Below are 23,782 nucleotides of genomic sequence, written 5' to 3'. Positions count from 1 at the left end.
CCGTGTCTCGCCTTAACCAGCATTAGTGACATAGGGCAGCTAGGGCTAGGGAGACCACATATTCACTAAAGTACTGCTACTCCGACCATCCGAACCCTCGGGGCAACCTAACCAAAGGGAGCATAGAAATCAGCATCCCGTCCTTTAGGACTTGAAGAGGGCGAATGAGAGAGCCAGGCTCACTCAACTGCCCGCTCTTACTTAAGGAAGAACAGCAAAAAGTGCTTTCATGAAATCTGGCATGAGAGCACAGAGACTGAAGGGGCCAGAGGGAAAGAACGGCCCTCTTACCAAAAGCCTTTCACCACTGAACCCCTAGGGAAGCTCTACCTGACAATCAGGTCTCTTGAGCCGATGCAGTCCCAGACAGCAACAGTGTCGGCCCACATATGGTACATGTGGATTATACCCGTACCAGATGTGGGCCGGATCTATGTCTTGGGTCCTCTCAAGTACTACCTCAAATATGCACCGGAGGGGCTTCTGAGAGAGAGGGGCACCGTAGCACCTCTCTCCACTACTCTCTACCACGTAGCCCTCATCAGCTGACACCGTGTCCTAACCAGCTAACCAGATGCGATTCCAGCAACAAATAATTTGTCTGTCCACACTAGACACGACGCAACTGCGAGATGCGTCAAAATCAATCAAAACCAACAGCCAATCAGAACAGTATGTGGGCGGAGTCTCGCGGCGAGTGCATGGCACCAGAGAGTAATCTTGACGGCACTCACAAGAAAATGGATAAGTAGGCTACATAATCAAATTCACAAATATTATATCATTTAAACATTATTCAAATACATAGGCTACTGAGTTAATAAAAAATCTTTGTCAAAGAATACACTTGTTTGTTCACAGTTTGTACGTTCTTGTTTCCATTTGTTTAATTTCAAGATCTGAGGAGAATTATCCATTGTTACTTTTACAGCTACAAAGCTGGAGCAATAAATGATATTCAGTCACATTACACGCTTTTAACATTAAATAAAGCACATAAACAGTACCTGAGATGATCATTGCCACACTTTGTGTTTGTTGTTCCAGCGCAACGTCGCAGAAAAATAGAAACCTTTTCTAAAATAGAATCGTCACGTGTCGCTGTCACGGCTGGTTAGGGCAAAAACTCTGTTTAACATGGAAAAGACGCCTTTTATCGTGTGTTGCCGCGTCGCGTTGTGTGTAGTTAGGACACGGTGTGGTAGTTGCCCACCCCTACAGTTCCAGCAATGAAGCGGAATTGCATACCCCAAAGTTCAACCTCCATAGCTATTTTATTGGAGTGGGCGACAGAAAGGAAACTGGGACTCTACTCGAGATCATACCCATTCCTTCTAGCCCATTCCCTTGCCTTATCCAATAATAATGTTTCCAACTCCATGTCTACATGAATGTGATTATAGGAAGTTTTAAAAAATTTCCTCTGAACTCCCGGTACCGGCAAGGGCAACAGATGCGAACATGGGACGCAAGTGGCAGTATTTCCCACCACCCTCATCTGTATTAGCCTATTTAAAATACAGAGGGATCACAACACTACCACCCTTGAACTGCCAGTACTGGAGGAAGGTGAAGGCAATGAGGGAGTGAAAGCCATATTACCTACTCTCCTCTTCAGCCCAGCCTATTATATGTGAATACAGAGGGTCTACCTCCGTAACCCCCGTACCAGAAAGGGCAACGGATGAGGAAGTGAGACGCATTCACCCCTATACAAATATTGGAGGATACTGATACCATTTTCATAGCTTGTATTGGAGAGGGTGACAGAAAAAGAGTGGGACTCGATAGACGGCATTGCCCAGTCTCTTTCAACAACCACTATATAGCTACGTGAAACAAGGCACATCAATATTATCTCCATCTGCTGCTAGGTAGGCATGAGATGTTCATTTTCCATTCTGCCTATTTTGGTACAGCTCAGCCGCTTACAGAGGAGACTTATCCATGCTTCTAACTCCATTACACACAAAGCACGACAGATAATGAAGCAGGATGCCATCTGAACAAAACACACTTATAGTATCTATCATAAAAATAGAGAAGGCAACAGATAAGAAAAGTGGAGCACCGTTTTATGTATCTCAACCACTACCTACCCGTAAAACGTGTAGTGAGTGCCTCCAAGGGTGTGCCTCCAAGGGTGGCACAATAGTCCCTGTTGCAATACAAATGAAAAAGTGGGATGTTTTGTTCCCCACTTTTTTTTCCGCCTGAAGTAGTCTATTATGTATGTAAATTAAGAAACTCCCTCCTCAGAGGGATGGACGACAGTAGAGAAAAACTCTAGCTCAAACATACAGTACTGTGCAAAAGTCACATTAGTATTTGCACCCAAAAAAATGGTTTTAAGCCAGTTACAGTATCTTTTGCTGTAGTGTGTCATATCGGTTTACATTTCCAAACATTCATTTTGTGACATCAAGTGGACTTTTGAAGCTTAAATAATGGGTGGATTAAGCTTGGAATAACGAGAGGAATAACATGGAGAGAACTTTCTTGTCGGAGGATTGTGCATCACAGTCAGTTAGGTACAAGGAAGGGAGACGACGGCTAACATTACTAAAATTAGGTAAGACAAAAAGTTTTATTTTTCTTAACTGGTTTATTGACTTGTTAATAGCAATTTAGTGTGGAATATGTGACAATCGGGTCCAGACCGGTCTGTGTCTTCCCGCCAGGTTTGGGTCCAGGTTTCAAATTATATACGGGTCCAGGCCGGGTCCGGGTAGTACATTTATGGCATTTCTCGGATCTGCACGGGTCCGGGTCCAGCTTTTGAAATAATAGATGGGTCCGGGTCGGTTCCATGTAGCACATATCACGGGTCTCTTCGGATTCGGGTACGAATTTTTGGACCCGTGTAGACCTCTAATGCAGAGGCGAAGTGAAAATTAACTTGACATCACAGTTGACAGCTCTCGGATTCTTACAAAGGGCCTTAAAATAAACAGTTTGATTTTGATTTATTCTGTTTTAAAATTTATTTGGATGATTTTATCTAGACTAGTTGATATGAAGTTTGTGCATAATTTAAAAATAGGGTAGGAAAGCCACTCCAAAGCCACGCCTCCTTCAAAACCCATGAACGCTCACAGCAGAGTCTGTAAAGCGTCACGAGAGACGGCGTTAAACTACCCTGTGTCATAAAGCACACAACATTACAATAATAATGAACACAAACAACTTAAAGAGCATGTGCCAACTGATTGCTGCAGATTCATTTCGTTCATTGTAATAGTGTTGCCATAGAATCGCATAAATCCGAGTCTGAGGACATGAACCGTTCGAGTAGAACGTCATGGGTTGCCATCTCTTAATTACGGTAATTAGGACATGGCATGAACGCAGCATAAGCGAACTGTAAACGGCTGCTGCTGTTTATTTGTGGCACTCGGCGACTGTCTGTCCACAACTCTGCATAGCCTCATCATGAAACGCGCGGATGACCCTGACGGCACAGATCCGGCCCACATCTGGCACAGGTGGAATCCACGTTTACCAGATCTGGGCCGACACTGTGTTGCTGTCTGTGATGTCATGTCATTTCTGTGAGCAGGTGCGTGGAGGTGTGGAAATGCATAGGTTGACAGGCAGGTAGGACATCGTATCATCGCATTCGGACCGACACATGGACATAGCCATCCATAAAATTCTGTCTTTTAAAAAAAAGATATATATATATTCACACATTAAATTGAATTCCTCTGATATTTTCTGATCTCAGGGTAAGACCACTATTAATAGCCTACATACTCTTTTCTCTTTACTTAACTTTTGGTACTCTTCACTTTCACTTTTGTTTTGTCTACACACAAGCATCAATGTGCAATTATTCTACAATGGCAAACTCAATGAATCTGCTGTAAAATTCCTCATGTTTGCGATACTCACTTAACCTCTAGTTTGCCAAACTCCATGCCATCTCTCCTTCACAAGCTCTTTCAGCTGTCATTAGGCTAACAGGTATTCATTTCAAGGACGTTTTCACACACTAGTAAATGATCTATTTAAACGTTTCATTGTCTAAACCATTTTGCAGCCGTGGTACTTTATAAAAGCAGCCCAAACCAACGCAACCCGCGGCTCTGTAATTTTCCCCTAGCAACACTAAGTGGGTAATCCCTTATCAAAAACAGTTCTGTAAAACTCGACAGTGCTGTAAACTGTATGCTGTATATGTCAGCTGATTTTGTGGTTTCCAGAGTGAGGATGATATATAATATGTGTTGTGTTTCTGTGCGTGTGTGTGTGTCTTCATAGCTCCTCAGGACATGTTTGAGACATCTGAGCAGGGCGGCTGTCCCACGGCAGGCTGCAAGGGTGTGGGTCACATTAAAGGAGCCCGCTACTCTGGACACCACAGGTGCGTGTGTGTGTGTGTGTGTGTCCTGTCTTCAGCATCACTGCTGTCCAAAGCCTGTTTATACATACAGTATATACACACGTCACATGAAGTTTTGGTCTGATATACATGAGGGTCATTTTCTCAGAAGGGGCAAAACATGTGGATGACAAAACAACTGCCTTTACATAATCTACTGTTTTGATGTTGCATGTTGTTCTTTGCCTTGTGGCAAACTGATATCCATCATAATATCATGTGCCAGTGGCTCAGAGAGCTCTGTCTGAAACTGGACTTGATTGAAAACAGCTGAGCTGCATGTTGATGTCCAGGTCCATTGCATTTTCCTTTAGTCAGATTCTTCTTTAATGCTTTAAAGGAATGTTCTGGTTTCAAGATTTATGGGTGCAGTCTGTGACCTGCTGTCGATAACAGAAAATAATTTCAACTCGTCTCACAGTTTGTAAAATCAACAGTAATGCACTTACACTGGACTGAATGTGTTGTTCCAAGACTTTTCCATTTAAAAAAACATGTGATATTATTTTCCTGACCCTTATTGGCATGTATTTTGTCTAGTTTTAATCTTCAACTCGAAAACAAGATATCTTAAGTCATTGTGCTCCTCCAGTAAATGTATCTCGCTTTAAGAATGTTGTAATATTTGTACTGGAAAATAAGACAATAATACTGAGGAAGAAAATCACTTTTTTCAGCGTAGATACAACACAGCTAATAAACTACAATGATAGCAAGTCATGTTTGTAAATTGACCCATGCCTCCTGGTGTTTCAGTGCTGTGGGCTGCCCATATTCTGATATCAACCTTAATAAGGACTCTGTTCTGCCGGATCGCTTGAGCGGAGAGATGCCGGGAACCGGAGTGGGCCGCCCGCGCAGACCAGAACCCAGCGCAGAGACTTCAGCTGACGCTAATGAGTGAGTGTTCGTCTCTCAGAGGACATCTGTTTAAATATTCACAAGGCCTCTATGATGGAAAACTGCTTAACTGACCGGGAAATATCAATGATTATGACACAAAAACCATGAGCTCAATCTTGCATTAATAGTTAAGTGCATAAGTTTGCACCCCCCCTGCGTGATGTTTATCATCATCAACATGATCTTTACACGTCTTCCACAGGACACAATAATAACACAATGGACACAAATCATCCTGTTGAAAGGTTTCTGTCCTCTTTGTTTCTTCTCGGTGCTAAATGACAGTGTTTTGTGATAGTTGTGCAGGCTTTGTCCATAACTGATTTGGTTTACATGGTTTTAAAGGTACAGTAGCAAAGACCGGCTGTTTGGTTTCTAACTCAATGTCAGTGGCATTTTGCGATGCATTAAAACTGAATGACTCCGGTTATAATTAATGAAGCTGTCTACACTTTCGAGCTGCGCCTTCAGCTGACAGACACGCCGTTTGAATAACCTCTTATTATTACATCAAAGTCAGCTCATGATGTCTCTGGCCTATTCATTGGATCTTTTATGTTGCTAACCATGTCAGAGATGGAAACTCACGTCTGGAAACTTCCAACTTAGAGGCTTGAATATAGCACGCAACTTTTGCCTAGGTATCATACACTTACTTTGTAAATGGTTACAGAGAAGAAACGCTCTGTGACCACTTAGTGGTCGTCTGACTGACATGTAAAGCGACCAATAACAGTTTGTTTTGTTCATTGTGATGCTTAAGGGAGGGTACATGTCGAGGGTACATGTCACTACAAAAACAGACCAGCATGCAACCATTATGTCATTCCTCCGAGATTGACATGAAATTATGGCACAACAGTCGCATTAAAAACAAAGAAAAAAATTAGTTGTCATTGTCAAATGTGTTCTCAGAATTTGAATTTGTCCTAGACTAGGGATGCACGGTATATCTGTCACCACATCGGTATCGGACGATATATGCTCATTTTGAATGTTATCGTTATCGGCCTGATAAGAAAATGTGTCTGATATATTAAAGCCGATAAATAATGTATTATTTCCTTCAGCTGAGGCACTTGTTGAGCACTGTTTATGTTTTTGAATTTCTTGAAATATGATTGGAGTCACTTCAAAAAAGGAAAATACTGTTCAGTACAACACGTGCATCTGTCATATCGGCTACATAAAACTATGATGAGAACATCATTATAATCGTGTGCTTGAGACATGGATTTAATCGTGAGGCTTTTGTTTTTGTAATCAGGCTCTATATACAAATTTGGATTTAGATTTATCGGCCAACATATCAGCTATCACCTTTCAAATATAAAGAATTATCAATTAACTGCATCGGCCAAAATTTTTATATCGGTGCATCCCTATCCACTAATAAGCACTGATTATTTCAACAGTTCAATGGCAATTTGGATTATCCAAATACAAAACTACATCGTCAGGCTGTGATGGCAGTGTCTGTACGTTCATATTTAACCCCATATGACGCAGATATTCCCTTTGCATTGCCTGATCTTCCATTATAGGTGTGAGATGACACACAACTAATGAAATCAGATCACTCAGGATTCAGGAATCATTTCATATGATTGCATCGATTAAGCTTTTTCACTGTATTTTTCCTATATATTGTAGGTAAACAAATCTCTCTTTTACATTCAACTACATGCAACTCAAGCAATACTCTTGAGTATCTAACGATTCAAACCCTCCTAACCCTATTCACCTACTTTTAGATTAGTTTAGCTTCCCAGACAGCAACATAGTGTCGGCCCAGATCCATTCCCACATCTGGATTCCACCCTTACCAGATGTGTGCCGGATCTGGGCCGACACTTACCAGTTAAAATTATGACATTTTTGGTGCAAAAAACTTGAATAACATTCCAAGTGGGCAAAAATCAAATGGAAAATGCGCCAAATGTATTATGGCTACTTGAATTATAGTCTAGAAATGTAATATATTTATTTATTTAGTATAAGGCGTGCTCAGTAAAGAGTAACACTTGCTCATGCAAATACATTAGCATAAATTAGCATAGTCACACTTCTGATTTGCTTATCACGTCATGACAGGCCCTGAAAGCCACACCTGTGTTGTTTGAGATAAAACTGAGGACGTTGTCATGTCTGGCCTTCTGCACACCTTTAGTGATGTGTTCGTTTCTCACTGTCTCGCCTCTGTTTCTCTAGCAAACCCGTCACCCCGGCCCCATCTCACCCGGAGAAGCCCAGCACGGCAACCGCTGCCATGGAAACGACAGTAAAGAAGCCTGTCGTCACAGAGACCAAGCGAAGGTTAGATTCAGTCACTCACTTGGTGAAGGAAAATCAAACGTTTACAGTGTTTTTTAGTGACGACAAAACACTATCATGACGATTTAATAACTAATATACAAATAATGAGAATGAAATGATTTCACATTGCAGTAATGAGTTTAAAATGTCCGGGGAAATGTGTAATGAATGCTTAATTGTCTGTTTGCAAACAGAAGATCATCTGACACACACATGCAAACGAACACACACAGCTGTCCTTGACACCGTCTAACAGGCTGATTCACTGTTTACTGAGAGTCAAATGATGCTTCTCGGTGTGCTGTTGACATAATGACCTGTTAGTCAATAAAGCTTTATTTTCCACACAATCTGTTGCGATGACTTGGTCCATTCTATGGCTCTCTCCGTCATCTCGGAATATACACTTCCTTGTTTATCCTGAGATTGCATTTCTCCTGTTCAGCTGTTCAGAAATAGCTTTGAGAACGTTCTGTTTACTGTACAGAAAGGATTTGCATAATGAGCTTTATATTACACATGAAATATATGCAAAATCATACCTCAGCTTGAAATATTTGTGCAGATGTTGCTCAGCAGATGATCCTTGTATCTGAAACATCGTCTAGTAAGCCCTTCAAAGCCGTTGGCTGTGTTCGAAATGCAATACTAGCATACTAGCTCACTGCATACTGTGCAGTGTACATTTTATACTGCCTGCACATTCTGAACCTGTAAGCATCCGCATACTGTGGCCACATGACCGTATGTTGCATGTTTAATTCAGTGAGTGGTGTCCAGTTTTATATTAGAAATGAAAATGGCTGTTCTGGCATGCAGTAAGTCGTTCCACAGATGTAGAAAATACGTTATCAGAACTTAAGCTGTTCAGGCAAGGTTCTCTCGAAATAACGCTAATTGAATGTTTGCTCAAAATGCTTGAATCTGATTGGTTGACAGTCTAATGTGTGCAATTATTTTCATGGAAACGCACTGCTAAAGTAGTTCCAGCAGGTCTCGACCGCTTTACAGTTCCTTATCACTCCGCCAAATGATTTCAGTTATTTCAAAGGTCCTTACGGCCTTCAGAACCAAAGCCCACAACAACACTGACCAAGCAAACACCATATGATAAAAACGACAAAATATTTCCAAGGTTTTTTTTGGCACAAAATTAAAGTTTTATTATGCATTTATCAGTTATTATGGAAAAGCACATCTTTCTCACGCTCTTTCTCCCACTCAAACGCACGCACATACAGTACAGACACACTCGTGTGTTGTCAGCGCTGCTCTGACAATTTTACCAGTAAAATAGTTTAGCAACTTAAAAGCTACATGGCGTTTCTCTCTAGCGATGTGCAGATAAACATAGTTTCACTATTAGAAGACGCTGGAGCCGAGCACTGTTGAAAGAGACAGACTGAGGTAATTCTCTCTCTCTCTCTCTCTCTAATATCTGCATTAGTCTGCTATCAGTGGCTTAAGCCTCCATTACTAGCTCTAAAATGACGTTTTGGAATTGGCAACGGAGGTTTGGGATGAGATGCGTGAGAAATTAGTCCCACACACAATAGCATTTTAAGGACAAAAACCTGACAAATTTATTGAAATACATCATCTGAACAATGTTTTGAGGTGCGATAACCGTAGCATAAGCGGAATAATTGACTCTGGGCCATCACGGCCGGATTACCAGCTCGGGTGTGCATTATTTTTCTAATAATTTAACGCCCCTTAATCTTTCCTTAATGTTCGTATAGCCACAAAAAACGCTCAAAGAACATTCAGAAATAAAATTTTCATAACTTAATGTGAACGTTAGAAAAGCGTACTTAAAACACAAGTTTGCTGGGATGCTGTTCTGACCTCATATATCCCATACTACCATACTACGATGTCATGATGAAGTGATGATGTCATGTTGAAGTGATGATGTCATGTTAAAGTGATGATATCATGTTGAAGTGATGATGTCGTGATGATGTTCTCCCTCAGGGTTGGTCGTCCCTGTAAAGTGCGTAAGGTGGAGGAGCCGCCGCAGGAAGAGGAAGTGGAGAGTGAGGTGTCATCAGTCACTGAAACCAAAGGTAGATCTACACCGCCCTCAGTATATCTTCATAATATATTTACGTGCAAAAACTGTTTCTTTATTGGTTAAATCAGGTGGAAGGGGCCACCTAAGGTAACGGTTACACAAAGCAACAGTCTGAAGCGTGTGAAAGTCAATGTTGATGATGTGATTCATATTTGCAGAAGAGCTGAACTTATTTATTTCTGTGATGACTCACTCCATCTCTCTGTTTCTTGCTGGGGTTGTGTCTCCTTCCAGATGAGCTGGTCTCTCCCTCATCCTCTCTAAAGGTTTAGTCACTAATGAGGAAGAGGGTTGGATTCAAACAGCAGGTCTTTGTTCCTCGGCTTAAAAGCTTTTTAGCTCCGTCCGGTCGCAGAGGCAGTCAGAGTGGAAGATGTGAGGGTGGACTTTGAAGCATCGTGGGTGTTGCGAGGGATAATCTTCTGGGGCTCGAGCCACATTTAATTGTAATGTAAGAAAAAATGATGAGGACGTTAATGAAGAAGGTTTTTGCAGCTTAGCAGTGTCACAATACTTGAAGCACCTCGGGTCAAAACATCCTAAACTCAAACCCCAAATGCTGCAGATACAATGAGTTTATTTCTATCTTCTCCTTGATAAATCAAGCTCTTTTAGTCTGTGCACTTATTCTACTGAAAGCAGATAAAAGTGGATTGATATTTTAGGCCAGGACACTGTAAAACATTTTTATAGTAATCAAGTAAAAAAAATGATCATTAGCAGGTGCTTTTATTTTAAGTCACTTGCAAACGAGGAATACAATATAAGCGTTTCATCCTGAGGAGGCAGAAACATGAGTATTGCTGAGAGTTAGTTCATTGACAGGAATTAACAAATGACATCTTTAGATGTCTCTTGAACTTGATGTGAGCAGACAAGCTACAAGCAAAGTCAAGTCAAGTCACCTTTATTTATATAGCGCTTTTTACAATACAGATTGTATCAAAGCAGCTTCACAGTGATAACATGAAAATAATACAAAAAACAATTTCATCATCGTCCACCTTTAAGGCAGATCTATAATATTGTTGAATATTAAATGTCCCCAACTAAGCAAGCCAGAAGGTAAGACAACAGCGGCAAGGAACCAAAACTCCATCAGGTGACAGAATGGAGAAAAAAACCTTGGGAGAACCCAGGCTCAGTCGGGGGCCAGTTCTCCTCTGGCCAACGAGCGAACAGTGTATGATTATGATTCAGGAGCATTACAGGTCAGAAGTCAGAATGAATCAGAGTATTTGTCCAGTTCCGGTTTGGTGAAGTCGGAGTGGAGAGGAGGAGAGACTGGTTGACACTTCAGATCAGCGGCATCGTCGTGTCCTGGCGCTGGTCCTTCATCAGATCTGGATACGGCCTGGTTTCGGTGGACAGCGGTAAACCTCGGGATAGACAGAGAGACTAATATTAGCGTAGACGCCATCCTTCTTATGATGTACCAAGTACATCAGGATTTACGGGAAGTGTTCCCGGTCCCGGCTGTTCTAAACTATGCAGCCTAATTATAGAAGTCTATAATGTGTTATGTGTATGCTAGGCCAAAGAGATGTGTTTTTAGTCTAGATTTGAACTGACAGAGTGTGTCTGCTTCCCGCACTTCTTCAAAGTGAGATGAAGAGAGGTGCAACGTGCACCCCGATATACTTCAAGTGAAATCGAAGAACGAACAAAATCGGCCCAAAATCAAGTTCTTTTGGATTTTGTTTCGGGAGTTCGATAAGAAAACTTTATGGAAAATTTTGCTTTGGTTGGTAAACGCCTTTGAACTCCCATTGGTCTGTGGCGATGATGATGTAAGAGGTGGGCGTGGCTCTGAGGCTCCGCCCTCTTTGAGGTGTAAATCTTCTCCGGTTCATTTCTTCTGTTCAGACGCAAGTAAAAACATGAACACACTGGACAACCGCTTTATAGTAGAAACTGAAGCTGAAATTGTAACTGAAAGCGACATTGACACTGTTTCTCATGTTTAATACAGTAAAATTGCTGCTTTAAAGCAATCTATAGTATAAAGTGCTGTATAAATAAACATGACATGACATGACTGGAGCGCTGAATCACAGAGCTGGTGCAAAAAAATGATCAGATGCTTTCTGAACTGCTGTTTTCTCACCGCTGGCATTTTTATTCAGTGTTCATTTAGTCAAGTGCAGTATGTATTTACATATTCATCTAATATTCGCTCTCAGCAGCGTGGACGCCATCGGGATGTTCGCTCACAGTATGACACTGAAAAGGAAAACCTATTTTTACCCCAAAGCGAAGAATGAAAAAGAACTTTGCCGTGAGTATATCAGGCCTTTTGGCTCATCCTGGATCATTTGCAGAGGTTCAGTTGAAGAGCAGTGATCCAGTCTGAAGATCACGACAGCCAGGACTCTCCCTGATGGTAAATAATGCAAACCTGCATGAGCGGCTGCCGGGTGTGTGGCAGGGCCTGGGGTGTTCGGCCGGGGATGTGACTTTGACACGGTTCCTCTAAGATGCGCTGAAGGATCCAGCGGTGAAGCCGGACTCAAAGCAGCAGAGAGCGGTTGCTGGGATGTGGATCTGGTGATTTATGGTGTCGTGAGCACAGACGGTTTGGAGGCAGCTCTTGCAGGCCTCAGGGATTGTTTGTATGTTTCGAGTGGGTTGTAAGACAATGGAGTTGCTTGAGTGTGGTGGGAAAGTGCCAGTTAGGACAGATGTGTTGATGATGAATGTGATTGCGGACCAAAAACCTTTAGATTAAGCCCTAAATGTGTTGGAGTGAACTGGCCTGGAGACTGTGAACATGTATGAGATATGTGTGCACCTGGGCATATGCTTAAATACGGTTAATCCAGCCAGAAGTTAAGTGGAACTGTGGGAGTTTCTGAGGAAATGGGTCAATCCCACTATGCAGTGCATTTCCCCATCATACATGCCGTAATATTTTGGATAAAATGTTCAATTTTCTTTTAGCACATAATCACAATTAAAAGAGCATTGGGGTGAATTTAAAGGGATAGTTCACCCCAAAAAACGGTCCTCATCTACTCACCCTCATGTCCTTTCACAACAGCAGGACACAAAAGAAGATATTAATTCTGTCAATATTGTTTTAATTAATTGTTGAACTGCGGTAATACTGAGACATGAGACTTTAATATAGTATATGCTATAAAAAACTAAACTGTTTATAAAATTCTGTAATATTATCGATTTAACTGCACTGATACTATCAGATATTTGAACTGAATTTAACTGAATAATGACACTAACTTTGCAACATAAACACTATTATTCAACTGAACTTAATCAACCCTAACTGAATTGATGTGAACAAATTACACTATTCTCTTCTGTAGAGCTGCTTTACAGCTGAATTAATGTGTTGTTGTTTTTTTATTGATGAATTAAACACTGCAACATTAACACTGTTATTTTCCAGTTTATTACTGTGAAGATGCTTTGAAACAAGCTGTATTGTATAAAGCACTATAGAAATAATTGTGACTTTTGTGCCTCAATAATTATATGAAACAAACACACTGCAGAGACATAACCTGATATATGCACTCTTGTTGCCACTTCATTTGTCTTTTTGAGTTTCGAGTGCAAGTTCATGTCTTTTTTTACTTTTTCATTGGAATCCATTAGAGGATCATTTAGGAGAGTTTCCTCCAGGTTTAATAGACTGTGAGAACAAACATACGCTATTTCCACTTAGATATCTTGATGTATTCTGCATCATGGTTTTTATGAATTCCCTTGAGGAAGTGCTTTTATGATAGCTAATGACATGGATAGGGCCATTATCAGAGACAGTTATGTGTTTATATAATAGACATCAGATGGTTCCCACTGGCTATGTGCTCTGTTAATGAATGTCAGAAACTGAGCATCTATAACTGTGCAGTGATTATCCAGTACTGACTGCTCTCGTTCACCTCAGTGCCATTACAAGAGCGCTACTCACACTGAAGTACGAGCATGTTTTTTTCTTGAGAAGTCGAGAAGGACTGAATATAAGGGTGCTTTCACACTTAGTCCGAAGCATTCGGATTGTGTTTTTTTGTGCCAGAACCACTTTACATTTGCATCATCAAAGCGACAGCTTTTGACACAGGAGATGGCAGCAAAATAAATAGTTGTTCACCCCATTTTTATTCTTTTGTTTTTGAACATTTGGTTTGGTTCAAAGCATCAACACAGAATGTCACTTGCATCTGTCTGCCGCACATATATATTGCAAAAGTTCAAAAGAAAACAAAAGGTCATCAGTAGCAGTTAATACGATTTAGGACGATTGCGTTTAAATTAGCAGTGAGTTCAAATTAAGCAAATGTCCAATCACACCGTCGGGGTGCAACCCAATTTTGGTGTCTGTGCGGACGGTTGCGCGTTCAACAGCACATGCGTAGGGTGAATGTTGAAACAGAAGAGTCCACTAGGTGGCAGTACACAGTTGTTATGTTCTGTGCAGTAGTCGAAGAAGAGTGTGGACAGAGCGATATAAACCAGTAAAAAGCAGCACATCCTTCTCTGTCATCAGTGTTTTGGTTCTTGATCTAAACTTGGCATGCAGAGGCGGATCCGCTACTTTTCTTCTATCCTTCCGAGCGAATGTCCTGTAAATGACATGACTCAGTGCTGCCCTCTGGTGTCAGCCCTTGGTTAATTTATAGAAGATCACAACTTCTTATTCAATATAAGTGCAGACTGATCTTTAAGTGCAGATAGATTTAATTTTCCTGTATTGACATTATCTTGAGATAAGCACGCTTTCTTCAAACGTTCTGGGCTGTGTTTCCCGAAAGCATCGTGAGCTAAGTTGATTGTAGATAACATTGGTGGCAATGGTCTCCATGATCCACTTGGGCTCATGATGCTTTTAGGAAACGCAGCCCAGTTCCTTTTTGTTCCAACTTCAAAGAAAGACTCTGTCAGAGTGAATTAGCCATGAAAGGCCAGCGTGGGGGAGGGTGTTGTGTCAGTGTTTGTCCTCTAGCACGGAGCATGCCGCACTAAAGTAGACTGTGTACCAGTTGAGAAGCTGATGAATTTACATGGCTTTTGGCACCGCAAGAAGGCTGCTTTATTCATAAGGCTGTTTCAAACAAATGAAAAAATAGCAACACCCACAAGGTGAAGTGCACAAATAAGGAAAATAATTTTGTCATTTATGAACAAGATTTACTTTTACTGTCAAATTTCAAAGCACACAATTTGACAATAAATTTTCCTGTCAAATTTTTTGGCAATCCGTGTTTCCACTGTTATACGGTAGGGGACGATATTACACATCTTCTAAAAAAGTGCTGAATCTCCAGATCAAAACAAAACTTTTTCGCTAGTGAAATTTTTTTTTATGAAACTTACCCATATTCAAGTGCTGAAAAGAAAATAATGCATGAGTGCATTTTTGTTTAAAAACAGAGGCTATGTTCTTTCTTTTGATAAATTGCATGTTCAGATATTCATACAACAAAATATTCTGGGGGCCATGAAAGATTTTGTGAAAATGACCAAAACGTTGGCAACTTTTTTTAAAAAGAAACCGCTGCTGCGAAAGAGTTAATAATCTCAGAAGATCAATCCAATGGGGAAAACACACATACATTGCAAAGCATAAAATTAGAACCGATGGTGAACAGAACAAAACAGAACAAGGAGACACAGGCAGGTGTAACTAATAAGTAACCATGGTAACAAACTGGAAGGAATAAGTAACTTTGCTTACTTATTTTGAGGGGTTGTTTATGCTACACAGTTTTTTTTAAAAACTGAAAATTTGTGAAAACGGTGACGTTATGAACATGCATATTACGTGTTCAGTCTATAGGAGTGTAGTGTTTCTTTATAAAGTGACATCTACTACTGCCAACTACTGGCCTGGCAGCAGAATACAGCGCTTTAGTCGTTTTCTAGTCGAGTTTCTTTGTTCTTCTTTATTACTGATTATTTACTTGTTTTGAAGCTACAGGTGCTGGTCATGTAATTAGAATATCTTCAAAAAGTTGATTTATTTCAAGAATTCAACTTAACAGGTGAAACTAATATATTATATAGACTCATTACATGCAAAGTGAGATATTTCAAGCCTTTATTTGTTATAATTTTGATGATTATGGCTTACAGCTTATAAAACCCACGAATCAAAATCCCAGAAAATTTGAATATTACATGAAATCACACAGTAATTACACAGTATTACCATGGTCAGACATTGAACCAGGTTTTGGTTCTTTTGGCAGTGTGGGCAGGTGCAAATCCTGCTGGAAAATGAAGGAAGCATGAAGTGCTCTGAAGTGTCCTGGTAGACAGCTGCGTTGACTCTGGATTTAATAAAGCACAGTGGACCAAAGTCCTCTTTTCTGATGAGAGCAAATTTTGCATCTCATTTGGAAATCGCGGTCCCATCATCTGGAGGAAGAGAGGAGAGGCACAGATATGGCGTTATTTTCCTGTCAAATGTCGAGAGCGCATTATTGTAGCGCGAAAGTACATTAATATAATGCGCGAGCGCAAATCTCTCTGCTCGCGCACGAAATATGATGCGCGAGCGCGAATATCTCTGCTCGCGCGCGGAATATAATGTACCGAGCGCGAATCCCGCGCGCGCGCTCTCAGATATACGCTGCTCTTGTAAGAATTTTCTCTGGGCTCGCTCAGAGAATATGCCTGCACTTAAAACCTGTTCAGTGCCATCGCGAATCTCTCCTCTTCGCTTAAAGTAAGCGTGTATGTGCTTAGACTGTGACCCGTGCGTTCGCGCATGCCTAAGTACTCTTCTCTTCCAATTCTTTCTCTTTGCTCTTGGCATAAACTGTCAAAACGGCAACAACCAATCATAAATAGGCTTCAACGGCTGACCAATGAAAACGCGACATCGTACATGGAATCTTATTGGTTGATATTGAACCGCACATGGAATAAGTTAAATCAAGACGAGCCGAGATGGATCCGCCGAATCGACAAGTTTTATTTGTTTTAATGTTAAATATGTCAAATGTATCTTAGAAATGTCTGGGAAGAGGGCGATTGGATTATTTTACATATAAATGACCTAGACTGTCAACCACAGTGTTCACACTACAGGTGCCATGCCCATTGAAAGTGAGATTTTTGAGCCAAATAGATTTGAAAGCCGATTCCAAAAGGCAAAAATAATATTTTACGTCTGATAATTAACACATTGTCTCGTGCAATCACACCAGTTATTAACCATTAAGTAGGCTACGTAGCGAGATCAACTGCTAAATTAAAATCTGAACAAATATTTGGGGGGAATCTAAGATAAGACTCTAAAGGTATATGAAGATACCTTTTCTAGACGTGTTGCCCGAACTATACCTTATTGTTGCTTAAAGGGAAAAATTAAAATTAAACCCATAATTAAAATGATTAAAGTCATAATTTACTCCCACTCAAGTAGTTTCAAACCTGTATGAATTTCTTTGATCTGTTGAACACAAAGGAATATATTTATACATATACATATAAGAATGTAAGTAACTAACGTAAGTACCCCACCACCACGTAGCTACTACTAGTAGAATAGAAAAAAATAGATATGTGTATGAAATATGACAAGAGTTGAGCGCCTTTGTCTCTGGTTCAGTGCAAAAGCACATTTGAATTTAGCAGTGAATCTTTGCATAATTTATTCTTTGCCATAATCCTAATTGAACACTGGGTGTGTTAGCCTACAGCTTCAGAATTATATTCGTATATAGCCTATCACAGTGATAAGGTATCCTATTGCTAAGAGTGGTCCAGACCAACCTTACTAACGAATGTTAGTAAAATGTTATAAAGTTATACTTAAATAAGAACGTTTCGGGAAACACGTATTAACTATCTTCATATACCTTTATAAATATAATTTTATGTAAAATAATCCAATCGCCCTCTTCCCAGACATTTCTAAGATACATTTGACATATTTAACATCAAAACAAATAAAACTCGTCGATTCGGCGGATCCATCTCGGCTCGTCTTGATTTAACTTATTCCATGTGCGGTTCAATATCAACCAATAAGATTCCATGTACGATGGGATATATTCGCGCTCGCGCATCATATTTCGTGCGCGAGCAGAGAGATTTGCGCTCGCGCATTATATTAATGTACTTTCGCGCTACAATAATGCGCTCTCGACATTTGACAGGAAAATAACGCCATACACAGAATCCATGTTGCTTGAAGTCCAGTGTAAAGTTTCCACAGTCAGTGATGGTTTGGGGGGCCATGTCATCTGCTGGTGTTGGTCCACTGTGTTTTCTGAGGTCAACGCAGCCGTCTACCAGGAAGTTTTAGAGCACTTCATGCTTCCTGCTGCTGACCAACTTTATGGAGATGCAGATTTCATTTCCAACAGGACTTGGCTCTTGCGCACAGTGCCAAAGCTACCAGTACCTGGTTTAAGGACCGTGGTATCCCTGTTCTTAATTGGCCAGCAAACTCGCCTGACCCTAAACCTATAGAATATCTATGGGGTATTGTGAAGATGTGATACGCCAGACCCAACAATGCAGAAGAGCTGAAGGCCACTATCAGAGCAACCTGGGCTCTCATAACACCTGAGCAGCGCCACAGACTGACCGACTCCATCACGCCGCATTGCTGCAGTAATTCAGGCAAAAGGAGCCGCAACTAAGTATTGAGTGCTGTACATGCTCATACTTTTCATGTTCATACTTTTCAGTTGGCCAGCATTTCTAAAAATCCTTTTTTTGTATTGGTCTTAAGTAATATTCTAATTTTCTGAGATACTGAATTTGGGATTTTCATTAGTTGTCAGTTATAATCATCAAAATTAAAAGAAAGAAACATTTGAAATATATCAGTCTGTGTGTAATGAATGAATATAATATACAAGTTTCACTTGAATGGAATTACAGAATTAAACTTTTTCATGATATTCTAATTATATGACCAGCACCTGTACATGTTATTTTAATACTACTTCACTACATACAGTTGTTTTAATTGATCATTAACATTTTTTATGTATTTTTGACAGTACTTTTATCATTATAATTGTTTAATATGAATAGCAATTTGTGCCTTTGGTATCAGAGTTGATATCCATTATTTGCACTGGTACTGACTATTGAAACTGATATTGTGACAACATTACTAGCCATGATTCTGGTGTCAGTAAATCATTCTTTATCGAACTTACATTCTTTATCATTTAATGTAGACTGCATCCATTAGCCCTGACGAGCACCATCTTTAACGTGTGTATACTGTACCTGTCAAAGTTTGTGTGCAACAAAACATTTTTGTGCTATGCACTATATTTTGCCAACTCAGTTTATGTGTAGTATATGTTGACTGTACTTGGTATTGTTGATATTACAGTTTTTTACAATTACTTGGACACATTTCATAATACTTAGGTCAACTTTCAGCTTCACTTTCACATTCAAAATGCACTAAAATGGTCAAAACACTCCATTCATGTCTCAAATCAAATCACTAACAAAAGTTTCACCCAACAAACACACTTTATCAATCATAAAACACAAACCTAAAAAACACTAACATCGGGTAGCATTGTATCATATTTTCTTTGTAATATGTATTTACACAACAAGAATGACACTCTACTGCTTAAAGTTCACTGCTTTATATGTTGCATGGACCATGTTTACATTACAGTACAAAATTATTCCTAAGTTTTCCCCCTTTTGACTGGATGGTAATGAAACTGAAAGACGTGTTGGTGTTCAGTTTCATCTAATTGCTTTGATAGCATGGGATTTCTTAGATTCAGAATATATTTCAATATGGTATTACTGTAGAAATGGTTCAAATTTCTCATACATTTTTGTGTTGTGTTAGGTTTTTAACTTAATTTTAACAGTTTTGAACAGAGAATGTAAACGTGTGCAATTTGTGGCCTGTAGGGTCATTGAGTTTTGGTGATGTTTGTGTCTAAGTGAGAAAAGAATTCATGTCAATTGAAAGATGTCGGCATTGAATGCATTTTGTGTCAAAGCAATGATAAAGGATCCACAGTTTACCTCACATAGACTGATGCTGTGATCACTGTGTGAAGAGTGTAGAAAAAGTGACCTAAGTATTGAGAAATGTGTCCTGGTGATTTGTAAAAAAAAAAAAAAAAATTGGATGTTGATCATTAATATATTTTACTGTAAATTTAATTGTGGACTCATTTTTGCCTATTCTAGTCAAAGCTGTAATAATGTAACTATAGCAGACCTGTGTGTCCTCTAGTCCTCATGAAAATGGATTATGGATGGATATTGATTTTCATTAGATGAATTTAATGCAGTGTCTTGTTCCTTTCTTACAGTACCAAGGTCGTAACTGAGAAGTTTTCTTCTGGGCACAAACATATCACAATATCTCTAATTTTTTTATAATTTCTGCCTATATTCCCAAGCTATACGCAAAATAAAGGGGCGGGGCCTGTTTGAGTTAGTTAGTAGTGTGTTAAACAGGCGGTTATGGTAAGGGGAGGGACATTTCCCAAACACTCGAAGCGCTCGACCAATCACAACACACTGCTCCAGCCAACCAATCAGAGCACAGTGTGCTTTTTAGAAAGAGGGGCTTCAATAGAGACAGGAAGTAAACAGAGCGTTACTGACAGACTGGGAAAAGAGGAGCCGCAACAATGGAGAATATGAGGAAAATAATCAACATTCAAGCAGGAAAACCTGTTCTAGAGCCTGAAAACAACATCAAGACTTGGTAAAAGGGCACAATAGCTCTTTAATAACTCTTCCTTCTCTCTCTCTCTCTCAGAGTTGACTCTGCAGCAGGCTTTGCACCAGTCTGTATTCATGCCATGTTCCAGCCCGTCTCCCAGCATGCCTCACTGCTGGGATCAGCACAGCAAGCTGCTTCCGACTGTGGCGGGCATCACGGCGGGTAAAGTGGCAGCGTGGAGCGTGGATGAGGTACACAGATCTCCAGATCCCTCCTGTTACGCTTTGTTGAGTTAATGCAAGTTTTATTTAAGGTCAGCTGATGAGTTTTGAACTCAGCGGTTGTAAACTGCAGCGTTGTACCTCCTCTAATCCTCATTGTTATTCTGTAGGTGATTGAGTTCATCCAAGGACTTCCAGGCTGCAAAGAACAAGTGCGCACCTTCAGAGAGGAGGTAAATGATTCCCTTTAATTACGAGTGGAATTAGAATTACTGAATCCTCAGAGAAATGCTTAACTAGTCCTTCAATGTGAGGTTTGGCAGGAGGAGGAACTGGAGCATTTAAGAAACAGAATCTCATGGTGCTTAAGGAAGAGAGAGAGCAAGATGCATGATGGGATGTGTGAGAAGATCTCATTGAAACCATTTTTAGGCATGTCAAGTCATCCCGCGTCACTGCATCATGCCTGTTTACCACTAACAAGAGTGTTAAACAGGCCAGAGGGCTAGAGCTTTAAATAATCTGCTCTTCCTCTTATTATTTCTCTCTCCTCCTCTTCTCTTCTGTGTCTTTGCCTTTTTTTTGTGCTAATTTTATTTACTATGTGCAAATGGGAACTGCATTAATGAGTCCTGACAGACATTGGGGTCCAAAAGTCTCAGATCACTGGTGAAAATGATTGTATTATATTATAAAACAGATTATTTTGGTCCACTAATTTGATATATATTAGAACCGCAGTGCTTCTCTGCTTGTCTGAGAGCATGATGTTTGTTCACTTTGCACACAAAAATAGAAAAGCTAGGTAAGTAAGTAACTATTGCATCTAAAATGGAAGTTATTTAACATGAAACACTTCTTGTTTGTTGAACTGTTGGATAAAATCAGTGTAATATCCTGCAGCCAATCCATTCCATGCACACAACTGTCATGCACAATCAATCACTTTAAATCGTGCGATTGATTGTCTAAATTCACTTGTAGCATTTAAAGTGATTGATTTTAGTTTTTAGTGGTTTAATTTTAATCTATTTAGACAAATGATTGTTTTAGTATTGTCCATTAATCCGTTATCATCAGCCATAATATGAATATAATTATCGACTTATCGTATAGGCTGGAATTATAATATTGGTGCATTCTTGATCTAAATATGAAGAGAAAATAATCAATTGAGATGAAGCACCTTTCATTTGTGCAGTATAGGATCATACATATCCACATCAACACATTATTATTTCATATACCACATTTTCCATTGAATTGCCAGCAAAAATAACTACATGGTGATGAATAATCACCAAATGCCACACAATGCCAAATGTCTCGGTTTGTAAACAGAAATGAGATCAGCAGTCAATAGTTTATGACTCTGCTGTGGAGAAAACCCTTCATCTTCGTGTGTGTGTGTGTGTGTGTTTGCGTGCGTGCGTGTTTTTATCAGCTGATTTATTGTTGTTTGGTTTCAGCAAATTGACGGAGAGGCCTTCCTGTTACTGACTCAGGTGGACCTGGTGAAGATCCTCAGCATCAAACTAGGACCTGCGCTGAAAATTTACAACTCCATCCTGATGTTTAAAACCACTGAGAACTCGGCCTGCAACGAACTCTGACCCCCCCGGACCGCAGAGCCGAGAGCGTTCATTACTGCTTCAGTCAAAGGGCTCGTCGTGAACATTCATACGGTATATACATGACACTATTGCACATGCTGAACAAGATTTGGAGCAGGTTGAGCACATATAATGACATTCATAATTCATTTAGACAGACACTTCTCTGCACCATCCTTTATAAACGTGTATATGTATGCAGTTATTAAGTCACATGACGGTTTCATGTAGTGCCCTTTCATTACGGGGTGGGTGAGAATGTATATTTCGCTGAGGGGTTATCTGAGCGCCTTTCTGAATTCAGGTGCTAAACGAATGCAGGTACATGCACTGAAGAGCCGCACAATTTCTGTTCTCTTACAAGAGTTTCTCTTACAACTCATACTTTTCTCCTTTAATGCATAGCTGTAGATCATTTAAGTGTTTGCAGAGGGATAACTGTGTCCTTTGCACTTCATCATTTATCCTGAAAATGCTTCCATTCAAGTCAGTCTCTGTCATGTTCAGACTATCTGAACTGTAACTTTAGAGAGCCAGTCAAATTAAATGAACTCAAAATAGCAAGTGTGAGGTTATAAAATAAGACGTTTTCCGAAATCCATCATCAACACCAGTTCTGCATGAAGGATTGGTGTTTTTGAACATCAGTGCAACTGATAAACACAGATCCTCTTTGATTTTCTTGTTTCCAGTGTGCTGTGATGTCATATTAATGCATCATAAACCGTATTTCTCTTCTTCATTACAACTGCAGACATTAGTCATGGATTGCAGTATGTAAAGTATAAAGACCGATGTATTTTTCCATGTTCTCTCTCTTTTTTGTTTTGATACGGTGGATGTATAAATGGAGAACGAAGGGTTAAAGCTACACTCGAGGCACAAATAAACATTGTGAGAGCCATATTTGGTATTTTGTTATAGAATGTGACTAATACTCAGAATGCCTTCATGTGCACAGTATAAGAAAAAAAGTGTAATTTTCCTTTAATATACAGACATGAGTATTAATTTTGCTTCTGTTGCTGAGGCATGCAGCGTTAAATACAGGATACTTCACATTTATTCAAGTTTCATATTTTGACTATTTAAAATGAAGTGATGGAATGTGGACACGTTTGTTAACAAATCTAAACAATTGTATAGTGTTGAAATGCTGGTTTTACTCACCTGTATGATTTTTCATATATTCAAAACTCATTTATCATGTACTTTTTTTTTCTTATGATGAACAGTTAGTTTGGGGATTTAAAATGAAATATACAAACTTGTAAATAAGGAATGGTTTAGTGTGGATGTGCAGCACTGGTGTGTGGACTACTAAACTTCACTGTAATTCATTTGCAAATAAACTTGATGATCCAAAGGTCTGTGTCAACACAATGGTCTTTTTAATGTTTGCATAATTTAGATTAAAAGTTTGTTCAACTAGCTTCTGCAACTGGCCACTGACCTGCAAGGAAATATCTGCGAACAAAATGTGACAGCTGGAGCCACTTAAACATGGGCCCATATCGAAGAGAGAAATACCTCATTCTTTGATGCAAAATGGCATTCAGTGCAACATTTCAAGGACCTAGTAGCTACTACTTGCATCATACAGTTATGTCTACACTTACC

At 39.8% G+C, this 23,782-nt stretch overlaps 1 protein-coding gene across 1 annotated transcript in view; it reads left to right on the top strand.

Annotated features, from left to right (window-relative positions):
* Positions 1-23,538, top strand: part of l3mbtl3 (L3MBTL histone methyl-lysine binding protein 3) — a 94,471-nt gene extending 70,933 nt beyond the window's left edge. The window contains exons 16-22 of the mRNA XM_079639027.1: positions 4,264-4,366; positions 5,141-5,284; positions 7,499-7,603; positions 9,581-9,672; positions 20,425-20,579; positions 20,720-20,782; positions 22,019-23,538. Coding sequence (XP_079495153.1) covers positions 4,264-4,366; positions 5,141-5,284; positions 7,499-7,603; positions 9,581-9,672; positions 20,425-20,579; positions 20,720-20,782; positions 22,019-22,162 — 806 coding nt within the window. The 3' untranslated portion in view covers positions 22,163-23,538. The remainder of the gene's footprint in view (positions 1-4,263; positions 4,367-5,140; positions 5,285-7,498; positions 7,604-9,580; positions 9,673-20,424; positions 20,580-20,719; positions 20,783-22,018) is intronic.
* Positions 23,539-23,782: the final 244 nt, after the last annotated feature.

The sequence above is a fragment of the Phoxinus phoxinus genome (genome assembly GCF_949152265.1).
Source record: "Phoxinus phoxinus genome assembly, chromosome: 16".
NCBI classification, from domain to species: domain Eukaryota; kingdom Metazoa; phylum Chordata; class Actinopteri; order Cypriniformes; family Leuciscidae; genus Phoxinus; species Phoxinus phoxinus.
Note: the sequence above shows the minus strand (reverse complement) of the source record. Positions and strands in the feature narration are given on the sequence as shown.